Source organism: Buteo buteo, chromosome Z (genome assembly GCF_964188355.1).
Source record: "Buteo buteo chromosome Z, bButBut1.hap1.1, whole genome shotgun sequence".
In the NCBI taxonomy this organism is placed as follows: domain Eukaryota; kingdom Metazoa; phylum Chordata; class Aves; order Accipitriformes; family Accipitridae; genus Buteo; species Buteo buteo.
The window spans coordinates 21,240,991-21,266,219 of NC_134204.1; the positions used below are offsets into that span (position 1 = coordinate 21,240,991).

Genomic DNA, 25,229 nt, shown 5'->3' on the forward strand with positions numbered 1-25,229 from the left:
AGCAATTGTGTTTCTATCTTGAAATGCTTATTAGATGAGAAAAAGCAAGGAAAATTAAATTACATTAGAGCTAGATGTGAATATATTTATTTCCTCATTCATTTTTACATTTCTGTCCGAAAAATATGCAATCTGACTACATGCAGTTCTTTTAACTAAATGTTTCTTCTTTTTGCCTTCTTTTTTTTTTTTTTATTATTTCAGTCTATAGTTACTGTAGCAGAAACTTTCAAAAGAAAATCTGGTGAACTGTAGCAGTATCTGCCACTGTCATTTCCATTAATTATTGGAAGCTTTATGTTAACATCATACTGAGGGAAGACAGACAATTCAGATGCAAAAAGAATGAACACAACACCCCTAGAAGTCTCATTGACTGTGTGTATATCTGATAAAATTGGTAAGATTATTTCTTTAACCAACCAGCCTTTCACCAAGAGTAAAAAAACCCCAAAAACAGCCTGCTTGGTCTGAGAGCCTAAACCCTACTGTTTATGGCTGCTGCCTCCCTCAGCTGTTCTGCAGAACTTAATACAGCTGAATTCATTACACAGCATTTGCTGCTATGCTGTTTTAACAACTATTTTGGCAGTGCACAAATGATTCGACAGGAGGAACTGTGTCAAAATTCCTACCAAAGCAGTAGCGCCAGAACCCCTCTCTCTAGGTCATCCAATTGATCTGAGCTGTTGTCAGCACTGAGCCATCAGTGTCATCCAGTGACCATCCAGAACTGTGACGTGGTCATATCATAGATCTGACAAAACTCTATTTTGTTTTTCATGTTTAAGAATTTCTGTGCTTGATAGAAACCAATACATGCTCTTTTCTCCCATCAGATCTTCCTCTTGTCTAGGATGGATCTTGTAATTAATGGTACAGAAATGCATGTATAGTAAAAGAACCATTCTTCTAACATACAGAAAGCTTAGGATGATGCCATTTTACCATGAATAGAAAGCTTGTTGCAAAAGAATTACATAAGCGATACATTTAAACTGTAATTTAAGTGCATATTTTAATTTGATGATGCACACACTGCTACTAAATATCTCCACAGATACATGTACAGTTCCAAGCATAGGTTTTAGTTCCATAATTTCTATAACCTTTATAGCCTGCCCATCATGATGAATATACATTGCTCTGGTCTTCCTCTTGAATGGTATGCAGACTCTGAGTGTAAAACCCTTGTTTGGGAAACAGCTGATCAGACATTTTTAAGATATTTAAAGTTACACTTTGTACCAAAAACTGTGCTAGGAAACTGCCATCTTCAGCTCCAGGTGGCAGTTTGTCCCTTGCCTGCAGAGGTCACTGGACATGCAGAAGCATAGCGGTGTCAGTGCTCAGACTAGGTGGTGACTGGAGTCAAGAGTAGGAGGCTTTTTTCTTCAGCTTCAGGATACACAGCAAGGGGAGATGCCTTCAAAGGGAGATGTATGAAATGCCTGTTTGATCTCCACAGACCTGGGTGAGCTTACTGCAGACAAGACAGTGTGCTATGCAATAGAAAATGAAAAACACCATGCAAATTTTCTCTTTTCTGTATGCCAACGAAACCATTGTGTGTAGAATATGAGAATGCAGGAAATGTGATGGCGTATCTGGTGCGGTGACCCAGTAGCCATGGCAACAACAGTGCAAAGACAGATTACCCCAGTGCTCATTTCCATCAACGGCAGAACTATAGTGATTTACACTGGTCCCTTATCCACAAAATGAAAAGCTGCATTTCAGTTCTGTGTTACGGTTTTAGTGGTTGCAAAGTTTAACAGGGAAGAGACCGACAGTATCTTCTATTCTGAGAATCAGCAAAAAAAAAAAAAAAGATCAGTGACAGGAACCATTTACTTGTCTTTCATTGTAATGCAGACCTGTCAAGTCTCATGTGATGAGCATCAGACTTGCTCTTTTAGCCACTGCTTTCTCATTCCCCACTGTGGCATCTCCAGTTCATGCATCAGCAGCGTGCTGTCATGTGGCCTGACGTGTGAGTCTTGTCTGTTGGGATTTTAAGGACTTGCAGAATCTGGCTAGGTCACAAAACAAAGCATCTATACAACAGTGAAGCATCTTCATCTGTTGCAAATATAACAAATTCCACGGTTTATCCCACGACAAGACTCTACGTAGTTTATCTGTCTTCTAGCCTGACAAGAAGTCCCCACAGAATTTTTTCAATGGGTGTGTATCTCAGATCTGTGCTTGAGACAGATCTTGTCTTGTTTCAGTGCCACATTTGCTCTCAACAGAATTTCTAGTTTCATTTCAGAACTGTATTTTGTTAATTTATGCTTGCGTTCTTGATGAAATAATGTTTACAACTGTCATTGGAATGAAACATTCCTCAGTTCTTTAATCACCATTTTCTGGCTCTCTACATTACCTGTTCACCTACTCAAATATAAAGATCCCCCACTTTTTTTTTTTTTAAAGAAAAGTCTAAAGAAGGCATACCTCAACATTTACATTTTGCAAGCATCAGCCAGACTTGCAAACGTGACAGGCTGAGTCAGGGTGAAACAACCTTTATTGCTTAGTGAAAGATTCGTGACTCTCTTTTTTTTTCTTTTCTCTGCATCCAATATCCAATCCCAGGATAAGTCAAATGGCATGCAGGAGTAAAAGAAACACTGCATTCTAAAAGGTCAGAGGAAAAGAGGAAGCTATTTGACATTAAGGAAGAGAAGATGAGAGAAAACATTGTCAAGATGTACAGATATTTCAAAATGGCTGGCATTTTGTATCTAGCAAGAACCTTTATTTTCTTAAATCAAAACCTGAAAGGATTTGTATTTTGATCGAAAAACTACAAGAGGGGAACAAAGATCAATAATTAACTCTCATTGCCTTATTATTCTTCTTCTTATCTTAGGCTTCTTCTACTTCTGAATCTTACGTGTTGATTTTATAGCATGGCCTACGCTTTGAAAGTTTTGAAAGCACAGAAAATATTTGCTCCCAATACATGCCTTGAACCTGTGAAATAAAAGTTACATTGCATTAATGTTATTTTTACTTATGTACACTTCTAGTGCAAAATTGAGAAACAGCTTTGTTAATGTGTCCATCATTCCAGAATTCATTCATCAAAACAACTCAGTTGTATACAAACCAGCTGTTTCCCGGTGCCTTTGTTGATAGAAGTTTTCTTATATTTAGTACGTGGCCTTGAAAGTTCCTGTTTATCTTCTATGTACTGTAAAATCAGTGTTTTGGGCAAAACCTGAACTGTTTTACAAGGATTGAAAAATATCCTAAAATAACACTGTTCTACATCTAGATAAGCTCGATGGACTGTACTAGCTACCTCATGGGCAGCCTGCTCATTCTAGGTTAGCTTTTGTGATGACATTTGTTTTTTGAATGACTACTTGCCATCACCTAAGGAAAATGAAAATGTCTCCTTTTTTCTTCAGTCCAAATTAGTAAATAATAACTAACTTTTTCTGTGCATTCCATGATCCAGCATTTGGTATGGAAAAAAAATAAAATTCACTCCTGTGAGTGTTAGCAAATTAAAAGGAAGTAGCATAATCAATATAACTGAAAACCTGAACTGATGTTCATGACTACTTCTGCAGGTTTTCTACTATCCCTGGTTAAAAGAATCAGCTGTTTTACTAAACTGGGTCCCTTGAATGTTAGCACCTGGTGAAAATAGCTAGTTCATAGTAATTATGTGCAAAAGAGAGCTTCAAGTACACCACATTCCAAAAACATTAACATATTGTAAGCCACTGATTGGTAATGAACAGAAGTCCCTGCTCTGTGAAAACAATGCTCTGCAGACAAGAGCATTCAGGAATATTGCCACAGCATGCCACTGGACTAAGATTCTTGAGGTATAAAACCTTAGTAGTGTCTACCATTATACTATTTAATTGTGGTCCATTTCTGTCCCATACCATCTTCAAAACCCTCTGAAGAAGACAGATAATAAAAGCCAGAAGACAAATAATAAACAAAACCTGAGGAATTAAAAAAAACCCAGTATTGTCTCTTCAGCCAACACACAAAGCAAAATCTCAGCATTACTTCTTGCATTTTTAAGCATTTTAAAAATTAAACAAACAGAAAAGCACTGTTTATACAGAGATGCTGTTTACTTTAAAAATTTTTAGTAAAAAAAAAACAAACATGATCCCATACTTTAAAGAAAGATGTATGACAATTTAAAAAGTAATCCTGCTTTATGTTCTATTGATAGTTCCCTCTGTGGAGGTTTTGGGTGAGAGATTGCTTAGAAACTTCAATGCTAAGGTAAAGGCCAATATAATAAAAAGATGTGGAGGATCTTTGTCTTGGGATAAATTTGGGAACCCAGCATAATTTAAGTCTTGTAATTTCTAATACAGTAGCAGCAGTAAATCTACTTTAAAGGTTCAATAGAATAATAAATCCAGAGCATCTACTTTCTAAAATCTATAATCAAGTTTCCCTGAACACTTTAATCTACTGTTTCAAATATCTATTCAGCTAAGATTTAAAATGGCATTCCAAAATGAGAACTGTTTTATGGAAAGCTATAGTTTAATATATTCATGATTGTGTAATAATTTACAATACTTTCTTAAAAACAAAACTCCATAAACCAACGCTTTAATACGAGGAAGAATCTCTCTGTTTTTCCCTAATTGCAATTGATAACAAATATAATGTGCCCTGTTTTCCAAAGGAAATGGGTTGTTACTCATGATTTTTTGGTACGTGTTCACCTAAAATCAATAGCAAGAATAAATCACATGCACATATATATTAAAAAAAAATGAACTCAGCATGCTTATGCATGCATGCACACATACAGGTGGTCTAAAATGCTGATCAAATTCATGATGTCTACATGCCCTCATTGGCAGAAAGATTAACATTCAGTGTTTCATGCAGGAACGAAGTATCAGCTGCTGATGGCATACATCATGTCTTTGAAAAAATCTCCACTCAATTCCTATTTTCATGTTACAGTGACATAGGTTTAAATAGTTGTAAATGAAATTAAAAACCTGCAGAGCTAGAATGAAATTACTTCTGACATAGACTTTTATCCACATTCATGTCTCTATTGTACAATTTGCCTAAGTCACAGCTCCTATGGCTGACTTACTTTACGCAACACGTACCACATACGTAGAAGTGGGTAGTCCACAAGGCAGACTGCTGTTTTCGTGCTGCCTCAACCACTGCACCCGCCTTCTCCTGCCCTTCCCTCTCTGCCCAGACAACGTCCAGCTCTCAAACCTTCGGCAGACATCCCCAGAGTGGGTCAACTTTGCTGCTCACGCCCATGGTTCATCTTCACCCTTTTGGTAGAGGAGAACATGCCAAATCTTAAATCTGAATAAAACACTGTTCATACATTTTTCCTGCCCTCTACGGACCAAGATGAGTACGGACTCTGCAGTAGAGGATGGGGTTATGAAAAAAGTGCCGAGACAGACATTTAAAACAGCTTCTTGGGACAATAAAAAACAGCGTTGGGAACACGCACAGAAGGTATGGTGCTTTTTTGGCGCTTTGCTGCCACCCCCTCATGAAGACCTCGATACCGTCATCAAGAACGAGCGCAACGACACCACGTGCACGCGGGGCTGCCGCCGTCGAAGAGCACCTCAGCTCGGTGCTCGCCCACGTCTGCTTTGTTTGTCAAAGGCCGGAGAACATCCAAGGGAGGAAAGAGAAAGCAGGGACAACGGGATATGACGAAAAGGAGGAGAAGTCACGGTGCTGGCAGGGGCTGTTACTACACAACAGTAAGGACATGAACCAGCAGCCGCCACGCCGTAGGATGCTCAGCCTTGCTCAGCCCCAGGGCCGGCTGGGAACGTTCCTCAGGGCCTCCTCGGGAACGAGGAGGGAGGCAGGAGAAGGACCGAGGCGCGGTGGGCACCGCGGGCCCCCCGTCAGCGGAGCAGCACGGCGGCCGCACGCCCGCCCCGGGGCTGCCCGCGGGCCGCCGGGCGCTGCCCCGCCTCTCAGGCCCGCGGCCGCTGGTGCGAGCGCCCCCTGCCGGCGGAGCGGAGCGGGGCGGAGCGGGACCGGCCCGGCGGCGGCAGCAGGGTGGAAGGGACGTGAAATGGAAGCGCAGCGCGGGGCCTTCCCGGCCGGCCCCGCTTGAGGCGCGGCCCGCTGCAGCGCCGCGCCAGGCGAGCGGTGCCCGTCCCCCCCGGTCCGCCGAGCGACTCCCGCAGCCCACGCCAGAGCCGCTGCCTGCCGTGCCCGCCACCGCTCTCGCTCCCCCGGCCCGGCGATGCTCCGCCGTGGCTGCCGGCACACGGGCCGGGCCGGGCCGGCGGGGCCGCGGAGCGCAGCGCATCCGGCGGCGCCCGGCTCCGCCAGCTCCCTCCCTGCTTTCCGCAAACCGCGCCCGCGCCCCCCCGCCGCCAGGGCGCCCCGCGCAGGCGAGCCTTCCCCCAGCCCCACCGCCCATCCGCCGCCCCGGGTCGAGTTTGCAAAGCGCCGCGCTCGCCCCTGCGCCGCGCTCGCCCCTCCGCCGAGCTCGCTGCGCCGCCTCCGCCCGCCCCGTCCTCCGCGGCGGCGGGCCGCCGGGCGCAGAGCATCCCGGGAGCTGTAGTCCTTCCTCCCCCCTTGCCCTGGCAGCGGCGGGCGCGGGGGAGCGGGGCAGGCGGACTACAGCTCCCGGGGGTGCGCGGGAGGGAGGGGCGGTGCCGGGGGAGGAGCGGGGACAGCTCCGGTGCTGATCGCGACGCGGGTTTGTCGGCAGAGCCCGGGCGGGCGGCGGCGGCGGCGGCGGCGGCGGCAGTGGCAGTGGCAGTTGGCGTGCGCGAGCGAGGGGCGAGCGGCAGAGGAGCGAGCGGCGGGCCGCGCCCGGCGATGAGGCACGAAGCGCCCATGCAGGTTAGTCCGCGCGTCGGAGCCGAGCGAGCGGCGAAGGAGGCGGCGGGCCAGGGCGGCCGAGAGCCGGGAGCCCGCGGGACGGGGCAGGAGCCCCTCCGCCCTAGCAGCGGCGTGGCGGGGCCGCAGGGCCGGGCTCTCCCGCTGGTGGCAGGCCGGGGGCTGTGAGGAGGAATGGGGTGAGGACGTCCCTTGCGTGAGGGGCCCGGGGTGCGTGAGTGTGAGGGTGCCCGGGGTGCGTGTGTGGGAGCCCGGAGTGCGTGGGGGGAGAGCCGGGGTGCGTGTGGGGAGGCTCGGGGTGCGTGTGTGGGGGGGGCAGGGTGCATGTGTGGGGGGCCTGGGTTGCGGGGAAAGGGGGGGCCGGGATGCGTGAGGGGCCCGTGGTGCGTGTGAGGGAGCCCGGGGTGCGGGGCGGGGGGGAGACGGGGGGTCGTGTCGCGGTGAGAGGGGTACCCGAAGGGCGGTGTCGGCGGGCGGGGGGCGACCGCAGCCCGTCGCGGGGCAGGCGTGCGGTGGGACTCCCCCCGTACCCCGCGCAGCGCGTCTCCCCGGGCCGGGGCGGCAGCCGGAGTGGGAGGCTGGGCGGCACGGCCCAGCGGTGGCCGCCACCCCGCCGCCGTGGCCGCGGGTGGGTTTCGGGTGGCATTGGGGCAAACCGAACGGTCTGTTACAGATACTGCCCTTTGAGCGTTGGTGGCAGCTCCCCTGGGAGTGAATGGATGCCAGATGTCAGGCGATAAGATGTAAGGAGGTCCTACCTGGATGCGCAGGAAGTTGGCAGGGTGTCTCCACCTGTTTATTCCAGGAGCAGTTATCCGTCTGCACCAGGGAGAGATGGCTCATGGCTAGAACTGGGGATAGCAAAGAGGTGGCCCCTTTTCAGCAGTTTTTATATATGGAAAAATATAATGCCCCTTAGCACTGGAGAAACAGATGCTATCCAGAGACAAGTTACATTACACAGAGTTTTTAGCAGTTTCTAGGTTGTTGGTTCAAAATAGTGTATGCTGGTGAACTGTACTTCAGTTTTAATTAAGACCTATTTCATAATCTCTTGCAGGAGCTCTGAGGGCCCCAGACTATACACTCAAATGCATGACTGTTTTTTAATAGAAGATTGGTCATGTTACCAGTGGATTGGTACCAATCAATGCTGCTGATTTTATACAATGCATTATACAAAGAGCATTCACAGCAGTCTGCTGTGATTTAAGTTGTGAACTGCAGCTCTGTTAGCTAATATTTTTCATGCTGGGTATCTACTCTGGCAGTAACAGAATTTCAGCCTGAAGGGAAGATCTGCATCCTCTTCTATATGCATACTCAAAAAGAAGTCTGAAATCTTGCAGTGACATGGAGTTGGGTTTACTTGACTTTGGACAGGGACTGATAATCTCATAAATCTTTTGCAGAGCAATTGCTCAGAAGTCACATGCTGAAACCTTTCAACCAAAGAGGTGCACTAGAAATAAACCATTCTTCAGTAAGAATGTGTTTCATTTTTCTGATTGGAGAACAGCAATAATTAGGATGCTGTTTAAAATGTCTAGTTCTGCATGCTAGGGGCATGTGTTGGAAATGTTTCTGTGGTATTTGCCATTCATTTACATGTGCTTATTGAGATACTGAAGTCACATTTAGTATATATTGGCTTTGGAGAGCATTTAATTAAATGCAAATTTTGCTAGTAAAGAATGACAACTACAGATTGGTCACTATTGCATTTGACATTTTTGATGTGTTGAATTCACTGATGTTGTTAACCAGGTGTGGAAACAAAATGGTGGTACAGCATTAAAAAAAAAAATCTAAAGAAATGGAAGTCCAGATATAAAAAAATATATGTGCTTGACACATATCAGAGAACAGCTTCCTGTTTTTTTATATGATTGTCAGTACAAACGGAATTATTGTTAAACATAAGTGAATAAAAGTCAGCAGAAATCACAGCCTTAGTATAAAAAGAGACAGCAGAGTGTTATAAAAAAACCTACAAATTCCACTTTTTCAAGGCTGGTGAGATGGTCAAACAGTGTCTATTTTTAAGCATATCTCATCCAAAATCATAATCACAAGCATCTGGTTTTTTTCCAAGATGTGAAAATGCAGTCTGGCAGATGAGGTTTGATTTTCACTTGTAGTTTCTGCATGTTTCTTTTCTTTCTTCTACTTGCACTATTCCCAGCATACTCAAATATTATTCTTATTAAAGATTCCAGTAAAACAATATTCTGTCGTGGATTATTATTCTTAAGAGTCTTTCCGTTTTCCAACATTAGGCTAGCATTGTTGGTCCTTGTTCAAATGTGGTTTAGACTGGCTGAACTAATTGCTTGATTTATCTTTTTAGCTATCTGATTTCCTATTACATGAAACAAATGTAGTTGCTTCTTTGCACACAACGAATTTATGGAACAGTCTGTTACAGAGCTACCATCTCTGAACTGAAGAGCAACAGAAAGAGTCATCAAGTGTATGTCTTTTGATGATGACAAAAACAACTCAGAGGCGAGTGTAAGCATTTTTTTTCCCATTTCCATCAAGCAATAATTAAAAAAGAAAACTAAAAAGTTAAAATATTTTATCAAGATGAGAAAAAGACCCTGTGCAGTGGCACTGTCTTTCTATATTTATGAATTCTTTGTTTCAATCTCAAGCTCATGCCATTTCTCTGTAGACAAGAAGGGCCAACATTTACCAGAAAGGCAGCCCAAACAGTCCTTCTAGAGAAGGATTTACCTAGTGTAAAGCTTTGCTATTGTCATCTGCTGGATATAATTGGATCTGGGTCAGAGTTTATGACTACTTCTCATTTTTCTAGCCATGTTTTCAAAGAAGAGATATAAGTCTTAGTAGTGCTTGTGGCCATGGAGAGGGCTTTGGTTTAGAAGTCAAAAGCAATGGACTCTCCTGTGACACATAGAAGTCTGTATGGTTTCTGCACATTCTTTTAAGAATTGGTCTGAATTAGTTGAAATGTCTGCATATCTCTCAGTAGTCTCCCTTAAGGCTTTCATGATACTTTCAAAAGTGAAGATTCAATAGGAAATTCTCAGTGATTCATACACTGATTCACTTGCTTCAAGTTTCAGTCCTTACCTGACTGTAGCATGCAAATTTTCCACATACCTGCACATTGCCAAAATAAAAAAGTGGGAATGTAGTTTGGATACCCTGTTCTTAGTGTTTGTCAGAGCATATGGGCATTAATGGTTGCAGTGTGTAGAAAATGCTAGATCTCTAGAGACCGTCTCTTCTACTTGCCAGGGCATTAGATCATTTCAAAGGTGACTAACACCATAGAGGTGAGGCAAAACTAGAAAGTGGTAAATAACCTGTAAATAATCTGCTTTGCTAAGGAAATAAATGAGAACATTTTCTTCTTAGCTTTTCATATCCTGTTGTCACTGGCAACGGTTATGCCCAGAAAAAATAGGTTTATAACAGACACATCCAAACACAATGGAGAAGGGCAATAGCAAGCAAAAGGCTGCTTTCCCATATTTAAGAGGTTATTATAAAATTATGATGAAAAAAAACCAAATCAAAGCTATTAGACACAGGAGTTAGCATGGCAATTCATCTCCTATCACTCAGCAAAATTATTAGGTATGTCAGTCTTGGTTCAAATTAGAAGCACTGGAGTAGAAGAGTGTGCCAAGCCACTGAGGCCACAGAGCAACTTATACACCTGTTTGTTAATTGATCCAGCTGCATTTGGAGTCAGTAGTCCTCTTTCTGTCACTACCCCTTTTTGGAAGTGTATTGTGGAAGTTCGTTCCCTCGCTGGTTAGATACTTTCTAATCTCCAGCTCTGAGGCACTCAGGGCTAGTTTATACTCACTCCTTAATGTTCAGTGTCTGCTCCAGTATACATCAGTCTAAATAGTTCTCATTCCCTCATGTTCACTCCAGATTATTATCTAGAGAAAAAAAAGTTCATGTTTTGCTTACTTTTTTTTTTTTTTTAGATTTCTCTCATAAGATAAGCTCTTCATTCTTCTGGTCTTCCTAATAACCTTTTTCTGTACTTTCCAGTTTTAACTCAGCTTTCATAAGCATGCTTGACCAGAATTGTTACTAATGGCATCTCACTGGTGCCTTAGTGGCATTAGTATTTCACTTTGTCTCTTGGCCTGATGCAGCTGCTCTGGCAAATGAGAATCTGCACAGTCTTTACAAGTCTCATGACCCTTAGTGCTGCACTAAATAGGGCAAATGGCAAAGGGCGGTAGCCATCTACTCTTCATTCTCTTTCTTACCCCTGGTAAATCCAGATTTATTAATTTATTTCTACTGGAGTACCTGGACTGACACAGCTTGTATTTTTTTTTGTTTTCAAAGCTGCACTATTTTGGTGGCTTCATGACATCCTGTGTTAGACTAACCCACTTAGGACTTTATCTCCAGTTCTGCCACTATTCAGAGAAGGGGATTTTGTCATACTACCCAGAGTGGGAATTGGAAATATGTTTCTTAAGCTACCCTTTTCATGGAGAAGGTAAACCTAGGTAAAGACAGACAAATGAGGGCTAATGCTCTAGCTCACCACAAGTAGGTTCACCAGAATCCATATGCTAGAGCCTTGCCAGAACCACTATTTACTGCACCTTGTGTTCTGCTGTCCTGGGCAGCTGCAAGCAGTGTGGCCATGTTCATGCTACTTCTGCTGATATGAAGCAAGTAGAGCTTCTTTAAAATGTTTTAGACTCTCACCTCTCTGTATCTTCCCAATATTCCCCAACTTGGCATTTCAGTATGCTGCTTATAATAAAACTTGCATTTCTAACTACACCTTTCAAACTGGGTTTTAATATGCTTACACATATTCATGAATCTAACCTCATAATACCTTGAAGCAGATAAGCTTCTCCTGATGCTGCAAAGTACATTGGTTCACAAGCTGTGCTCTGCAGATGGCTGTCAATCTGTAAATTCCAAATAAGTGGCTGGTGCCTTGTCCACTGAACTCTGTTAAGTCTTATTAATTGGTCAATTAAAAATTAGATGATAAGGATTTGTGAGAGCTGGCTGTGGTCTGCATCTGTAGATATTTGTATATTCATTGAGAGCACACCAAAAGTAAGAGAAGTTAAGCAGCTTACCCAAGATATAGAAAAAAGGAAAACAAAAGTCATAGGATACCTCCAAAAGTGTTAGGAATAAAATCCAATCTCTAGATTATTGGTCTGGTATTTTACCTAAAAAATAATTCATTTCTTCATGACTGGGTTATATTATCACAGTGTTCTTACATAAGAATCTTGCTAACATTTTGACAACTCTGATGATGACACTTGATCTCCATATTAAAGACACTTGTGGTGCATACCATCCGCTGAGTTACAAACATTGAATTTTCCTGTTGTATTCCATTGCTTCAATATCCATTGATTATGTTTGTCTATATTTTACAAAAACCAAAAAGATCACCTCACAAAAAGCTGCATGTGCAGGGAACTCTGTCTTTTTACTAAAATGACTAAAGTCAGTTTCTTTTTAGAAAGCAATGGAAATGTATTTAATTCTACACTGTATATAGAAAAGGAGTGTTGCTCTTTGAAACAACTGTAAATTAGCTAATCAGTGTCTATCTATCCTTACTGTAGATAGAAATAAAGCATTTTCCCTGGGCTTCCTATCAATCTTTTCCTTTTAAGACATGCCTATTAATACAGTTTTTAGAAGAAAACAATGTATTTGCAAAAGGCACAAAGGAATGAACCTCAGTATTTTCAATCCCAGCTTTTCTTGCCTTATGCATCATATTTTCAAGGGGCAATTCATCCTGCATTAGGCATCCAGAGTACAGTGCATATGTAAGTACAAACTGAAGTGATGTGCAGGCCAGGGAGTTCATGGCATGCTGCTCTGCTTAAGTGAGAAAGCTGTTCAAATTAATTCTGTCAAAGAATGAGGTCCTCTAAGGCCATAAAGAGTAACACAGCTAAGTTTTTTGTTATTATCATGAGGGTGGCAGGTAAACACATGCTTTATCAGACATTTGTTCGCAACCCTGCCCTGTTCTTTTGAGATCAAGGAAACAGCTGAACATAGACTTGAAAAATACCTGGGTCTGATATAGAAAACTCTGCTTAATGGTTAGACTTGCCTATGCCCATAAATAATCCGCATTTAAGGAGTTTAAAGATGTGCTGCAAGCAGGGAAGCATACAAAGCCATCCTTTTTTGTCCTTGGAACATATGTGAGCTGGGGACATACCTTCTCCTAATTTTGGTAAGGAGCAGGCATGTGAGACCTCCTGACTATAGGTCTTCTGATCGTTGTCTTGAGCATACATTTCCCACTGGACTCTCAAGTCTGTCCTGAGTCCTCTAGGAGGTGGGCTGAGACTGCCTTTGTTGCTAAAATCCTGATGGGTGTAGGGGTCTGAATAGGGACTCATTCTACAAAAAAGCAATGATGCAATATGCTAATGAAAATAGCCTTGTGCATTCGGTCTTCAATTTTACTAAATAAGGACAAAATTTTACTGAAGATAAAACTCAATCTGTTTTGCTGAAAGTGATGCTTGTTTAATATACCCATTTAATCATTTGAGAAGAGAACTTTGTCAAAATCAAGGTAAGATTTTTGCTTTCTTGGAAGCAAACGATCATAACATTAGCGAGGTTGGCGTGTTTATTTTGTTCTTGTCCATGTATGTAGTACTTAATTACAGGTCTGAACATGGCATTCCTGGTGATTATTTCCAGCATCGTTTCCAAAGGAGGAATGTAACACCAGCACTAACTTCTTCATATTTCTTTACCAAGTGCTTCCATAGTAGGGACAAGTCCTATTAGGATTGAACTGAGATATTAATATATCAGGAAGTGGACTATGGTTCATCCCATACTTACCTGAAGTCAGCAGCTTGCATTTAAGAAAGAGAAGCACTGTGGACATATTCACAAAGTTCAAGAGGACCAAGCATCTAGGTTTCCCTTGTAGTCAGCAGAAAAATAGAGACTCCTCTAGAGGATCATTTAGAGTGGAAGCCTGATGTAGGTGATATGAATTGTACTCTGCAAAACCTTTCTCTGTGCTTAGTACAGAATGAGTGAGTTTGGTAAGTAATAGCAAAGCCTCAGTGCCTGTATTGAGTCTGATGTTTCTTCAGAGTAGTGCAGGCACCAGTAATTTTCTAAAACTCACTTGGGTTTTGCACATGAGAAAGGATCACTATCAGTAGTCTAGGGAGACTGGCTCTCTAGGCTAAAGTTAGTTTCTCCAAAAAGTTTGAATTATTATCAATACTTCACTAATCATCTCATGATTCCACAGGTGGGAGGTGGAGAAACTAGTCCTTTGCTATGCCTTTCCTATGACTTTTGCATCCTATAATAGGCAGACATACTCCTACCCCTGAAATAAAAGCTGACTGCAATTCTGTGTTCAACTTGCCCATAATTCTGCCTATGGTACTGCAAGTATGAATCCATGAGTTCAAGGCACAGTGAAGATGGTGTGTGGGGGTATCTGTTATTTTTTAAGAAATTTTAAGGAAACCATTGCATAGGTAATGTACATAAACACATCAATTTAGAGGAGCACTGAAATTTCTTTGTGGGAAAAGTCTGTATTTAAAACCATCCATAGGAAACATGTTCTTACTCAAGAAGGATACATAATGTACAAGATTTAGCAAGACTATTATTAGAATCCAGGTCTTCTGATTCCTCTGTTAATTGAATCGTACTGTTTCTGAAGTGTTAGGCATTAAAGTACAGGGGGATGAATTGTAAGGCACATAGGACTGAGGGCAGAGAATTAAACTAAAATTAAAACCCCTTTTTCTAAACCTTAGGCAAGTTGAAGAAGATACATGGAAGGCTTCCTAGGAGATAAAATCAAGAAAGAAAATTACTATTCTTCCTGCTAGAAGTGGTAACTACTGGTTTCATCTGTTGCATTACAGAGAGGAGCCAGAAAGGCTGGTCAGGCTGCTGGGGAAAGTGTGCAGATTACACACTGGCATCCCCAGACACTGCACAGTCTTTTGTCTGCTGGACTTTATTGACTTGTTGTTGCAAACTGTACACAACATCAGCATCCTTTTTACTTTTTTATAGCCAGTTGTGATCAGACTGGTATAAACAGCATTTGATTTTCTTTATCTCAATGTTCTAAGCAAAATATTCCCAAATATTTTTACAATAAGGGAGAGTAGTGAAGGTGGACAGGATTTGTGTCTGTCTTTTGCTATAGAAATCAGAAAGATGAAAGATTAGTGCTGTGTATGGTTGGTAATATTTAGGTTTTTGTTCTAAAACTTCCTTGTTGCTTGTCTGTGAAAGAAGTAAATGAATATTAAGGCCAATGCAGACAGTCAGGGAGCAAGCACATAGGTACCCAAGACTGCATTTAATCAAGAACTTCAATCACTACCAAATAAAAGGGTAATTCCAAAATCAAATGCTCCCTACTGCATTATTTATGAAATATATATCTTACACCGAATTTTTTCTCAAAAGCTTGCTACTTCCATTGTCTTCTTCAGGAATTTTTGTCCCCACTTCTATATGCCTCTTCAGTAACCCAAAGAAGCTGGCATACTCATATTTGTACTATGAGGCAGCAGAATTAGCTCAGAAAATTTATACAGTAATTGAAATTCTGCTGAGAAGGTAGGTTAATGTATAGCCCTCACCCTGGTTCCAGTTGTCCTGTCTGATTGCCCAAATGCACTCTGAGATGTCTAACTTAGAAAGCTTTGACGTGAGCTGCTTTTCCATAAACCTTTATATTAGGATATGATGTCTATCTTTCTGTCTGAAATCAGATGCACAAAAGTGTTGCCCTTACTATTGCCAAACTCCAAGAATTTAAAATCCTGTCAGGCTCCCAAAATACTTGGGATTTTTTACTTAAAAATCGTGTGAGGTGAAACACTACCTAGTTCTATGTTCTTTATTTTTGCCATCTGTTTTTTTGAGCATGCCAGCTACAATTTTGATTGGGTTTTCAAGTTAAACTCTGCAACTCTCCTGAAAACCAAAAGTATGCTTTTTATAAATGGAAACCATGATCTTTGAAGTCCCTAGAGCAAAATAAGCTTGCTATTTAGCAGTATTCAGTAATCTGTGCTTATTCAGGAGTTTTATATGGATTAGAATCTGTATTTTAAGGACTCAAATTTGAAAATATTGACAACTGCCACTTATGATGATGCATTAACATTGCAAATTCCAAAAGTATAGAATAGACTAGAACTAGAAAAAAACAAGAGGTATATACCCAACTCATTATTTAATGGTATGATAACTGAAAGCTGGTAAAGCCAAAATGTTTTGCTTAAGGTTATAGGCATTACAAATGACAACAGCATATTTACAATAAAATAAATGGTTTAAAAATTTTATCAGATGTAAAACATACTAAGCTTTTGCTTGGGAATATACCTTCTATGTCACAATCAGCATTTTTCTCTTATTTCCTTCTGTACAAGTGAAGCATCTTTGTTTATATTTTCACTGCCTATTTCATTCTTCACATTTTCTGAGTGTGGATCTTTTAAATGATACACTCAAGAACTGTCCTGGATTTTTAGAATTTTTTTTTTTTTTGGTACCAGTCACCAGTGATGTTTACAACTTCTTTTGCAATCAGGACTATTACCAGGGATACAAGAATCATAAAAAAGAAGTAAACCTCTGTGAACTTCTTCTTGAGTTCATTCATATCTGGTATTAAAAACTCCAATAAAATATACATGTTTCCAATTTTATATGATACAAGAGACAATAAACTGTTTCTTTTTATTTTGAATTACAGATGGCATCTGCTCAAGATTCCAGATATGGCCAGAAAGATACATCTGACCAGAACTTTGATTACATGTTCAAACTGCTCATTATCGGCAACAGCAGTGTTGGGAAAACCTCCTTTTTGTTCCGATATGCTGATGATTCCTTTACATCTGCATTTGTAAGCACAGTCGGGATCGATTTCAAAGTAAAAACGGTTTTCAAAAATGAAAAAAGAATTAAGCTACAGATTTGGGTAAGCCAAAAATAATAATTCTATGAACTAAGCAAGCTGTAGCAGTTTGATAGATAGCATTTAATCTACTGTAGGTTTGCACTGAATGTCATAACCTTTATACATATATATATATATATATGTATGGCATAGTAATGAAAAAGCAGTTAATTATTTCCTGCATCATTTTTCTGTCTTGAATAATAGAGTATAGACAATATTTTTAAGGTATTGAAATACAGCAGAGTATATATTCTGCATTAAATTCCATTAAGAAATAACAGAGGTTGAAACATATTGATATCTGTGCAGTGACATATAAACAACTGTGCGATATACAGGCTATTGAAAGTTATTACACTTTATTAAAAAGAACCAGTTAGGATCTGGTTTCTTCCCACAAACATAAATTCTTTTAGGACCTATGATAGTGGATGCATAACAGAAGGCATAATATTTTGCTCTGTTTGTTATGTTTGTCATCCTGAACACCTGAAACATCTTCCTTCTGCTGAGGAAGAAAATGTGTGGCAAGAGAGTGTAACAGCTGTGTTGCCCAAGTGTACAAAACCCCTCATCCCTTGCCTACACCTTAGAGATGGTAGAAAGATGTCAAATGTAGGAAAGTGGGATGCCAGTGAATAGGTGTTTTTTTCAGCAAACTTTCCTCAGAAAGAAAGAATAGCCAAAACTTATTTATGCAGGAGACTCTCATGCTCACATCTCCTAATTCTTGGATGATAGGGTGATACTCACTTAAAGGGGGAGGGGGTGGGGGGGTGGGGCAGGGATAGCAGAACATTTAACAATGTGGGGCCTGGAGTTAAAGCTTCATGTCTTTGCTGTCTTCCTTCAGTGCTTGAAGATTTTGAGCAATGTTTCCTTTCTGAGATATTCATAACAGCCTTATTAACCAAGATTTACTTTTTTTGTGCATGAATACAAGTAATTTAAAAACTTATTTAATGATGGGTAGCCATTAAATCTCAGGAAACCTTGGATCAAATATGACCAGTTAATCTAACATGTTTTGAACAGCAGATGAATTGAATATTTTTTTTTTATATGGCACAAAGGTGATTTTCCCAGAGTTTCCTGGGCTATATCTCATTCATATCTTTTTAGGCAGGCTTCAGCCCTTGATATCTCAAATAATTTCTTGTTCTGTGCCCTCTAGGAATGGGTACACAGACTCTTTGCCTCTCAACTTCTCTCCCTCTTTAAGCTTAGATTCTTGCTATTATGAATATGACAGTGCTGCATACTAGATAATTGTATGTCATGTGCATGCTTTCACTGCAATATCTCGCTAGTTTCATTGTAGTACTTTAATGCTGGAGATCACATGGTAATTCACATTGATATTACCTTATTATTTTTTTTGTAATAGAGCAATAAAATTGTGTTCACATTATAGTCTTTACACAGTTCTTCTTTTAATCACCAAGTATCTATAATAGATTTTATTGTTCATGTTTCTCCTAGCAAAAGCAGCAACATTAGTTTACAATGTTGTATTAATGTGATTAGTTTGACACCAGTATATTTCTCATAATGCCTCTCCACAGCAACTACAAATATGTGCTTGGCTCAAAGCAGTCCATTAATCTAAATGTGTTCAGGGCTCTCCATGGCATAGAGAGGATGTAGCAGCTGTAATCTTGCCAGCTGGAATAAACTTCCAGTTCTCGCAAAATGGACATTTTGTTGTTCTTGCATGACAATAACATGCAGAGTCCAAACAGACTCTGACAGTCCTTGCCTGAAAAAAACTTGCAATCGAAGAGAGTGAAATAAACACGGGGACTCTGTGTCCCTTAAGGAAGAAGGAACAGAGGCTCAGAACATGGAAAAGACCTTCCTAAAATCACCTTCCAGGATGTAGGGTTAGAGACAGGACTTCAGATCTTACTTTCATGCTAAAGCTTTTTACCCCAGGCAGCACTGCATCTTGGTTGGGGTTTTTTTTTCCCATTAAAATTTTAATGCCAGTTCTCAAAAGGCCTCGTTATTGCCAAACTAAGTAAAATTGCAACAGCTCACTATTACTGTTTGCACTTTTTAGATGGAGTATTCTGCATTGGAGCATTGTGTTGAAGTTACGCTTGCTAGTAAATCAGTTGACTGTTGTACCTCTAGGACCTTAAATAAAATCAGTTAAGTATCTCAGAAAGCTATTCCAGTGCACAAAATCTGAAACAGAGCACTATTACTGCATCTTGTAAGCTGTATTGTTTGTTCCTAATATGCAGTAACATCTGTCTATATTATATTATTTTATTCCTCTTCTTTGATTATGCAAATGTCTTTCTAAAATGAATAGTACTCCTGCAATATCCATTTCCATTTCCAACTGCATTTATGAAAGACCATTTATACTACAGAAAATATAAAATTGAATGAATCATAGTGAGTGTGATTTGATGTTAATTCTGAGTAGAAACATGTATGAGGTTATAACACTTCCTTCAAAAGCACTGGCAAAATATTCGGTGACATCATGTGATAAATGACATTCAGCATATATGAAAAAAAATGTTCTGAAAACCTCACAGGTTTGAATAGTCAGAAGAAACTGGAAGTGCAACTTTAAAATGTGTTCTGAATGACACACATTTATATGTATCTTATCTTACAGATAAGAACTGAATTACTTTGCCATGTACTGCAGTGAAGAAATACACGGAATGCTGCTGCTCTGCTGTCCTTGCCTGGCAGTAAGATGCAGAAATGTGTAAATAGTAATGCTGTTAAGTCACTAAAATTCCCGAGCTAGAGACACAGTTAATCCAACATTTATCCAGTTACAATTTTGTACATATTCTTCTTGGGTAGACATTTAAACTTTGTGTTTAATAGCCCTTTCAGCATGATACTTTGTGTTCAACTTGAAGCATGTTGGAGCTTGAAAGGCTGATTTCCTCAGAATAAGGTTCTCATACAGTTACCAGCGAACAGTGGAAGTTTATTTGAAAGTCAGCGTGGGCACTCAAGGGAGCAGTCATTATTTCTTAATAAAATTCACTGTGGGATTATCACAGATGAACTAGCAAGAGTTAACAGGTTGAAGTAGGTGATGTTTTACACACTGGGATGCCCTGCAGGTCTTTTGTTTGTTTGCGGTTTTTTCTTGCTTTGAGGCAATGGTGTCTTATTCATGGATTCAAAGGACCTGAATTGAATTGTCTTCTTTCATTGTTCAAGTGGGGAGGATGGGGCTTTCTCTAGTATTTACCCCTATATCTTTTTCATCTAGTCAGAAAGAGCCTGTAGCATTTGGGTTTTTTTGCCTTCTGAGCCAAACACCTTCTTTCCACAATATTTCTTACTGGAATTGAGAGACATTCAGAGTTCAAGTGCTATATTCATTAGTGATAGCACATTATCTTGTCATAGGACCACAAGCTGGCCCTGAAATTTTGTTTCACAGCAAGTTATAAAAGTGACAACCCTTGTATGGACATTACCAAAACAGCATATTAAGAGGGTTTTTACCTTTTAAAGGAGAGAAATCCATAAAAAAGGCATTTTACATAAAAAGGTATTGATTTCTCAACAGAAACTATAAGAAATTTTGGAAAGGAATTGTGTCTGTATGCTGCACATAGGTGCATAGTATACAAGTCCATCAGAGGGCTTTGGGATGTTTACAGTGTAAAATAATAAACAGCAATATGTTTTTCCTCCATTTGGTTTGAGCTAGTAATACTAAAGGGATGGGACTGGAAGGGTATAAGGTCCTTTTGGTTTCAAACTGCTAGATTTCAGATTACATTGAATTTAAAAAAAAAAAGGCTTGTCAATAGTAATTCTGACAAAAATACACACTAAAGAAAATTATTAAAAGCTCAGGGGTGCAAATCAGAAAATAAAATTAAGTTTAACCTTATAAATCTGTCACTGTATTCACTGTATAAATCACTACATTCCGTATACCCTGTTGCTGTGATGCCATAAAGGATTGCATTACTTTTGTAAACTCTGTCAATGGTTTAATAGAAATAACAGGCTGCTAGAGCTTATGGAGAAAATATAGGCTAATTTGGACAGTAGAATTTGTTAGCTAACATTTGTCAAAATAAATCATTGAATGGGGGGGGAAGGGAAAAATAAAGCGCAGATATTGATTCGTAGAAAACAGAATAAGATTTGCAAAGACGGGTCAAATTTGTTTAACTGACTGTTTAAAATTTACTTGGTAAGAACTCTCAGTGTTTTCTAACTGATTTCAGTACAAATTTTGTTTGAGGAATAACGCATCAAGTTTTCCCTCTCTGATCTGTTTATTACACAAAAATGTTCTAACTGCATTCATACGGCAATACTTGCATAGTTTCTATCAGATTGCCGCACATTGATGCAAATATGAAATAAGAGCACTGCACTGCCTTTTGCTGCTTAGACAGCTTTTCCCTGGAATTAGGCATAGACTTCATGGACTAGGTATAATGATCACACAAAAATAAAAGATATCCTTCTAGAGAAGACAGTGTAAGAGCTGCTGCCATCAGCATATCCTTCCTAGAACTGTGTGTGACAGTTTCATTTGATACACAAAATGTTGCTGTCTCCACATCAACTGTTTTCTATAAATTGTCATAGGGGCTTAGGGACTAAGTGAGAACTAGGTTTTATGAGCTGAATGAGGAAATCCAATGGCATCATTCAATAATTAAAGCTACAGTAGCTGTTAAAAAAAAGAAAATCAATAAATTTTAGGCACCTGATTTTTTTCTCTACAAGCTCCCTAACAGTGCTTTAGCAGTTGTTGTGGTTTAACCCCAGCCAGCAACTAAGCACCACGCAGCCACTCACTCACTCCCCTCACCACCCAGTGTGATGAGGGAGAAAACAGGGAAAAGAATTAAAACTCGTGGGTTGAGATAAGAACGGTTTAATAGAACAGAAAAGAAGAAACTAATAATGAAAATGATAACACTAATAAAATGACAACAGTAATAATAAAAGGATTGTAATGTACAAATGATGCGCAGTGCAATTGCTTACCACCCGCCGACCAACACCCAGCCAGTCCCCGAGCGATGATTCCCTGCCCCCACTTCCCAGTTCCTAAACTAGATGGGACGTCCCATGGTATGGAATACCCTGTTGAGCAGTTTGGTTCAGGTGCCCTGGTTGTGTCCTGTGCCAACTTCTTGTGCCCCTCCAGCTTTCTCACTGGCTGGGGATGAGAAGCTGAAAAATCCTTGACTTTAGTCTAAACACTACTTAGCAACAACTGAAAACATCAGTGTTATCAACATTCTTTGCATACTGAACTCAACACCTTACCAGCTACTAGGAAGGCAATTAACTCTATCCCAGCTGAAACTAGGACAGCAGTAAAAAGGGGTTCGTTTAAAATGAGAATAATTTTTTGTGTGTGTGTGTGTGTGTGTGCGTGCTAGAAGGGTCTGTGGGCGTACCAGTATGAAGGAAAATTGCCTTGATATTGGAGTCTTTAAGGGGTGTCCTACAGTAACTTGCAAGTGTGGTGGCAGTGCAATATTGCAGAAATATCCTGTAACAGTGACTAAGGCTATAGCATCAGTGCAAGAATCACTAAATACACTGGTTCAGAAGAAAGGTGGTGAAAGCTGAAGCAGTAGAAGGGGACTTAAGAGTAGCGTGTGGAGATAGCAGATAGCAAATGTAGCAAATGTTTCATCACAGGAATTTCAGGGCCTGATTTTGCCACATCTGACTCAACTGAGTATTTTTCATTGGTATGATAGCCACATCAAAGTTTATTTTTGATTCCTTTCTCAGGTGCTGGTGAGAATGTGTAGCTGCTGCTTTAAATACACAGCCCTTTTACATAACGGTAGTAAATCTAATATTGAAAACAAAATTTCCTCATCTCAGCATGAAAACCAAATGTGTGTCAGGCAACAAGTGATTTGAAGACAGCGATATAGAAAGCTGAGAACTGCAGGGGTTTGGGATTTCTCTGGACCCATTCATACTAGTAAATTAAACATACCAAGACTGTCCTGTCGCACTGAGTCCAGCTGGCATGGAATAGCTTTTGTCCATATGTTTAAACTCTTAGTTTCTGAGAGAGGAGGGACACATCCAGATTTTGTATTGGGAAAGGTCTCTGTCCTGTGCTAAGTCCTAAACCTTGCCCAGGAACTGTTTGGCAGAGTGCTAGCAAGCCTGGGTCAAAACCGTGCCAGAAAACATGCTGGCAGTTTCACGATATAGACAAATTCCATAGCCTTGAAATGCTTCCTGGCTCAATTTAATGTGCTATTGTAGGTGTGGCCTGAAAGGGCAGCAGCTCCAGCCAGCCTTGGGTTAGGCTGACCTGTCTTCTGTGGTGATAAGCGATACAATGTGTTCACAAATGTTGTTGTGTCAGAAGGCTCAAAAAAGTAACCATACCTGGGAAAAGATGGTTAGTGCGGAATGTAGTCATGATGGCCAGAATGCAAATTCTTTCTGGACTTTCCCTGTTAGCTGAAACAAGGTGAAATTCTGGACAGTTTTTGCTTTGGTTTAAGCTGCCCTCCGACAGCTGAATGTTATCCCAGTTGTTGCTGGATATAGTTAGCCTAAATTTTTTCCTTCCTTCTCCTTTGTTTATTTCTACACAATACATATCTTTGAAGAGCCATGAATAATATTTACCTGGAAGTTTTCAGGTAGGATCCTATTTTCATACTGCTGTATTATTTCATGCAGTGCTTCTTACATCTTCACTGAGAGCTCTTCCAATTATGTGCAAGTCATATTTGGTATACTTTATTTCTCAGAAATACTGGAAATGATTCATTAATCATTGTTTTTCCATAATTGGTTTTATTTTTCCCCCTGTTTTTTGTAGCACCTGGAGTCTTCAACAACAAATATTCAAGATCTGCACAGCCAAGGGAAAGCCCATTATAGTACAGAGAGTACTGTGTGTTCAGGTCTTAGTCAGAGAACTGCCAGGAGATTTTAATCTTTGTGTAGCTTGGGGATCTTAGTTACATCCAGAAGTTGTATGTTTTCCTTAATTCAGGGATTCTTAGTGCTCTCTTTACCTTGCCCTGTTTAATCTGTATTCTGTTTCTTGTACCTGTTCTTCTGTTGATATTAAAGGTGCACCCATGGATCCAATTCAGCTCAAGTTTCCATTGTTTTAAGTAAGTAGGCAAGAAAAAAATAGTGAAATAATTCACTTTTAGCCAGTCAAGTGGGAATGAACAGGTGGGAAGGGGAGATGGCTAAAGAAGATACTCGTTGGGGGAAAGAAAACTGCTTACCTAAAAAGCAGACAAGACAGCTTGCCTTTTCTCTAAACTTTAGTAGATACTAGTAGTTTATATAACCTAAATAGTGTATACATAATGTAGTTTATATAGCTTAAAGTTTAAAGGCATCAGAGCAGAAGGAAATATAAGCAGAGACTGAGATGATAATATGGGTGCTGCTATTTGAAGTTTGACTGCAATTGCTCATACAATGAGGCATGATGAGAAAGAAAGCACCAAAGAGTCTAAGTGAGAGTGGGACCAAGAGTTTATGAGACAGGGCACCATAAATAGTGTAAAAACTCAGAAACGGTTACAAATACTGCATGTGATAGCTTTTATTATTTTCTTGCAAATCACACTGCAAAAGTGGTAACAGATGTGATACTGCAGTCCTTTACTGGAAAAGACAAAACTGAACTCTGTAAAACTTTTTGCAAGAAATGCTACCTTGGGACCTATTCTGCATGTAAAATATAGATGCATCCATTATAAACAATATGCATCTTGTAAACCACTAGATGTATTACTTGTATAGAACCAGGGCCCAGTCTTCAGTGCCAAAGAAGATCTTGGAAATGTAAAAGACATACTCAGTTCAGACAGACTTCAGTGCAGAGCACAAGTTGTACACTTTGTGAGATTGGCCACATTAGCCAGTGATAGCACTTTGAAAATTGATATGCTTTTATTTAAAAAGTAGCACTGGTTATTCAAATATTGATGTGACATTACAATTTTATTGCTATAAAAAGTACATGTCTTGAGGTTTTCAAACATTGGCTTTAAACCCAACTCAAAAAAGGATGGTGCCTATCACTTCAGCTCCCTGGCTAAAGAGCCCTGTGGCTTGATCCCATGTGCTTGCTCTTACTCATACACAGCAAAGTGGTTGCATACTCCTGGCCTGAGGTAGTTTGGAGAAGAAACTTGAGGTGAATGTCAGTCCTGCAACTGCAACTAGCTTTAAATTCCACTATTTTCCCCAATATCCCAATGGTTATGTGAAAGCCTTCTGTAATATTAGGTCAAAGTTTTTACTCTTCTACAAAGTTCTATACTTTACAAAACCCCCCATTGCCTACTTCAACAATTTTGCTGTATAGCTTTGTTTGCAGCACAGAAATCATGCCCCTGTGACCAGCTTAGCA

General features: G+C 40.5%; 1 protein-coding gene and 1 long non-coding RNA gene across 3 annotated transcripts in view; one reads left to right on the forward strand and one right to left on the reverse strand.

Moving 5' to 3' along the window:
- Nucleotides 1-1,044: 1,044 nt before the first annotated feature.
- On the reverse strand, nucleotides 1,045-6,518 carry LOC142027060 (uncharacterized). Its single transcript, XR_012648994.1, has 3 exons — nucleotides 6,424-6,518; nucleotides 5,124-5,303; nucleotides 1,045-2,982 (listed from the first exon to the last, which is right to left on the reverse strand). It is a non-coding gene; the product is annotated as an uncharacterized LOC142027060 (long non-coding RNA).
- A 316-nt stretch (nucleotides 6,519-6,834) lies between these two features.
- The window catches only part of RAB3C (RAB3C, member RAS oncogene family), a 131,116-nt gene continuing 112,721 nt past the window's right edge, over nucleotides 6,835-25,229 (forward strand). The window contains exons 1-2 of one of the 2 annotated variants that reach the window (XM_075019802.1): nucleotides 6,835-6,858; nucleotides 16,634-16,861. In XM_075019802.1, the coding sequence (XP_074875903.1) occupies nucleotides 6,835-6,858; nucleotides 16,634-16,861 (252 nt within the window). Of the gene's footprint in view, nucleotides 6,859-9,330; nucleotides 9,370-16,633; nucleotides 16,862-25,229 lie in introns of those variants that run through there. The other variant, XM_075019801.1, reaches the window with a different exon arrangement.